General features: G+C 49.3%; 1 protein-coding gene across 2 annotated transcripts in view; it reads right to left on the minus strand.

Annotated features, from left to right (window-relative positions):
* Smpdl3b (sphingomyelin phosphodiesterase acid like 3B) overlaps positions 1 to 2,710 on the minus strand; it is a 21,189-nt gene extending 18,479 nt beyond the window's left edge. The window contains exon 1 of one of the 2 annotated variants that reach the window (XM_010632528.2): positions 2,497 to 2,710. In XM_010632528.2, coding sequence (XP_010630830.1) covers positions 2,497 to 2,605 — 109 coding nt within the window. In that variant the 5' untranslated portion in view covers positions 2,606 to 2,710. The remainder of the gene's footprint in view (positions 1 to 2,496) is intronic. The other variant, XM_019208821.1, reaches the window with a different exon arrangement.
* Positions 2,711 to 4,329: the final 1,619 nt, after the last annotated feature.

Below are 4,329 nucleotides of genomic sequence, written 5' to 3' on the forward strand. Positions count from 1 at the left end.
AAAAAAAAAAAAAAAAAAGAGGCATAAAAAGCCCACCATCCTGAGGACACACGGAAGAGCATGAGGCTTACAGCAGCTGAGCACAGACTTCGTCCTGTCCCTTCCTCACTGTGGGGTCTTGGGCAGATGTTTGTGCCTTGAGTCTCATTTTCCTCATCCAGAAAATGGGCATAATAACAACAGTGCCTACTTTCAAGGGCTGTTGAATCAAATGAAGCTGGGAGTGGTAGCACGTGCCTGTAGTCCCAGGTACTCATGGAACTGAGCTAGAAGGATCACTTCAGCCCAGAGTCCAAGACCAGCAGGGGCAACACAGGAAGACCTTATCTCCCCCTGACATTTTTCAAAACAAGTTTTAAAAGGAGAGCATACATCAAGCACTTAGTACCAGATCTGGCCCACTGTGAGTCCTGAATAAATACATAGGTGTAAACTCTTCTTGTTATTTTCCTTAGTGGATTGTTTTTAACAGCGTTATATTATAAACAGAGTATATTTAGACAGCCTGGGTTCCTGTCCAGCCTCAGACACTTACCAGATGTATAACCTTGAGCCAGTTACTTCTGTGAAGTTCAGTCTATAAAATGGGAATGACAGTGGCTCATAAGGCTGTGGTAAAAGAGCTACATAAAAATGACTTATGCAGAAATTTTTGCAGTGCCGGGCACATAGTAAGTACTTAGAAAATGTACGTATTGTATTTAAGTTTGCTGTACTGAAACCAAGTCTTGAAACTTTTCCACCAGATGGTTATACCATAATCTATTCAGCTCCTCCATTCTTGTTAGCAATTGTTCATTAAATAATGCTGCAGTGAACATTTTTCCGTATTGGAGGAGAAAGGAGATTCTGTTTAACCACTGAGACTCTGAGCCAGCATGCGGATACCCACTGGCATTTGAATTTCTAAGAAAACATATTTTTAAATGAAAAACATGTGGGGCTGGGAGATTCTTTCACTCATTCCTAAGCCACCAGCCAGACTGGCAATGCCAGGACCCCTGGGTGTCTGTCTCCAGAGTCGCATAGGGCTTCCGTTCTTAGACTCCCTGAGCCAGTCACCCTCACAGGGACTGTCACAGCCCTCTTGGGGCTTGTCCTAGAGGTAACCTCCACCTTTAAGTCACGGCTTCTGGGTGTGAGACCTTCCTGGTTTCAGGGATGCCCAGCATATTTTGCCCTTGGGTAGTGTCTGAGAAAGGGGACTGATCAGAGGAGCTTCTGAGGGGCCACTGACCCTCTAGGCTCCAGCCAAAAAGATCTAAGCCCCTTCTCCCACCTCAGCAAAGGACAGCCACCTCCTGGCTGCTGCAGCTGCAAACCTTGGAACCATGCTGATTCCTCCTTTCCTAACAGCCTCATCCGCAAACCTTGCTCAGATCAGAGCATGTCCCACAACCCTGCTCCAACTGCCCTGCTCCCAGTTCCCTCCTCTCAACAGCAGTCGCCCCCCCACTGGCTCTGCCACTTGTCCGTTACCAAGGTAACCATGCACCCTAGTCCACTAGGCCTGATGGAGAGCCCAAGGTACTGGACTGTATAGCTAAAACCTGACAAGTCCCAGGTGAACCAGGAGGAGCTGGTCACCTTCCCTTGACCCTCTTGGGACTCTTTAATGCAGCAGCTCAAGTCAGATCACATTACAGCTCTGCCTAAAACCCACTAACGATGTTCCCATTTCAGCAGCTTGAGCTACCAGGGAGCTGGAGCTGCCCCACCGCTCTCCTGCTGCCCTCCCCCTGCCCCCCTCTGCCCACTCTGCTCCAGTCACAGTGGCTCCTTTGCTGCTCACATGCACGCCTGTGGGCCCCTGTAGGGATCGAGCCCCTCTATCCTCTGGTGGAACTGCTCTCCTGCCATCCACAAGGCTGTCTCCCCTCACCACCTCACAACTTACTCAGACGTCACTAGCCTTTCTCTGGCCCACACTCCCTATTTCCCTATTCTATTTTCTTATTTTCTGTAACATTTCTCTCCTGGAATATGAAACAGTTCACTTGTTTACATTTTTTTATTTGCTTCTCCCGGGGTGAAGGAATGCTCCTCTTCTCTGCCTTTTTCCTGAGTGCTAGAATAATGCACGTTACAGAGAAGACTCCCAAACCATTTGGTTTTTGGTGGGGAAGAGTACTGGGGATCAAATCCAGGGCTTTACGTAGTTTACTACTGATACCACTAAGCTGTACCCTCAACCCTCAACCAAAGTTTCTGAAATGAGTCTATGGATCTTTCCTGCCACTTGCTGTCTTTACAAACTGTCTAGCTTTCGTGTACCAAGACCTTAGGCAAGCCAGCGTCCAGTTTTTACTTTCAGTTTTCAGGATCAAGCAGCACCCTTTGTGGTCGTGGTTGCCTGGCTAACTCCTGGTCCCCTGTCCCTCTGCCTTGCTATTTTCAGCAGCATTTTTGGCTTTCTGTGAGCAGCTTGCAGCAGCCCCGAATGAGCAGAATTCACAGCACAAAACAAAGACATCCCAGGGAGCCCGGCCACCCTACCTGCTTCAGCACTGAAGACTTCCCAGAGGGTCAGGAAAATCAGCCACATGAGCAGCCTCATCCCCCAGGCACCCCTCAAGGCAGCCATCCATCCTCCAGAGCAGCCCATTCCCGCCACAGGTTTCCCAAGGAGTTGTTGCAGGCCACGTGCCCAAGCAGAACTTCCTGCTATCTGCGTCTGGCTCCTCTGGCTTTTCTTCCTTTCCCCAGCAGGGTGCGAGCTGGGTTGGGCTGGGAAGAGGTCACCAGTCAGTGGGCGGGTGGGAAGCAGACCTTTGCCCTCTTCAGTACAAGAAGCACCTGTCTTGCCGGGTGCTGCGTGTTAGAAAAAAGAGCTCTTACCTGTTAGAGGTAAGTATGGAAATATGGGCAAAGTGATCTCATCTCTGTAATTTGCTTCCATATAATCCAGCAGAAGACTGGCACATGTAGCTCAATAGTAGAGCACTTATCTGGCATGCATAAGGCCTTGGGTTTGACACCCTGCACCACAAAAAATAAACAAACACAAATAAAAGAAGCCAGTAGGCCTAGGGGTGTTTCAGTCTAACCAGAAAGTGTAATCTCCAGGAAACTTGCCCGACCGCAGCCCCCAAGAGGCAAGAATCATCCACTTTCTGATTTATAGTAAACCATCCCCGAAGACCTGTAGGAAGTGGCTGGCCTTGGCCACGTAAAGAACTTAACTGCTAGGTGGAGTTGCTCAAACACAAATAAACCAAACCTTGGAGTCACTCATTCATGCCAGGAAACCCGTGGCAGGGAGATGGTGAGACCCGGCAACACCTGCCCTCAAGAGGCACAGTGAGCCGCTGGCCTGCAGCTCAGCATGTTGGGTGAGATGAGCCTTACGAAGAAATCTGACTCATCCCGAGGAAGGGAAGAGGCTTCTGGGAGGAGGTGACAGCAGCGCAATCCCCTGTGTGTGCCTGTGCTTATGCATACCTGCATGGTGCTAGAGATCAAACCCAGGGCCTCAGTCACGCTAGGCAAGTACTCTACCACTGACCTCTTAATATTAATGTACAAGGTAGCAAACGGGAGAGCCAGGGACGAGGATGTCCTGGGGAAAAGCAGCACCATCCAAGGAGGCAGAGGTGCAGAAGCCTCCTAGGAGTTCTGTCAGACGGTACTGGGTATGAGGCCCTGAGGCAGGGAAAGAGGCAGGAGCCAGCTGTCCTCGCTTGTGTGAACTCAGAACTGTGGAGGCCATAGAACTGTCTTAATTAGGGGCAGGGCACAAATTCCCACTTTATTTTATTTATTTTTGGGGGGTGTTTTTGAGACAGGGTCTCACTATGTAGTTGAGACTGACCTGGAACTCACTATGTAGCCCAGGCTGGGCTTCAACTCATAGCGATCCTCCTGCCTCAGCCTCCCAAGTGCTGGGATTATAGGTGTGACCACCACTCCCAGTTTATAAATTCCCACTTTAGAAGAATTGCCTGGACTCTATGGAAGATGGTTTTTTTGGGGGAGAACAACAGGGGCCTGAGGAAGAAAAGTTGTCTGAAATAGAAATGTGTTAGCTCCTTTGTGGCAGCTGGGCAGTCTGAGGTCCAGGTGCTGACACGTTTGGTATCTAGCGATGTCATTCCTCTAAAATGATGCTTTACACAGTGCACCCCTTGCTGGTGAGAAAGGCTGACGCCTCACATGGCAGAAGGCCAAGGGCCAAGCACAAAAGGGAACCAAACTTGCCCTTTTAAAAATAAGAGTATTAATCCCATTTTCCAAAGGTTCCACCATGACAACTGAGGTTTTTGGTTTTGTTTCTGTTTTTTGAGACAGGGTCTCACTATGTAGCCCAGGCTGGTCCTGAACTCACAGCAA

This window comes from Fukomys damarensis, unplaced genomic scaffold, assembly GCF_012274545.1.
Source record: "Fukomys damarensis isolate Sample0158 unplaced genomic scaffold, DMR_v1.0_HiC HiC_scaffold_23, whole genome shotgun sequence".
NCBI classification, from domain to species: domain Eukaryota; kingdom Metazoa; phylum Chordata; class Mammalia; order Rodentia; family Bathyergidae; genus Fukomys; species Fukomys damarensis.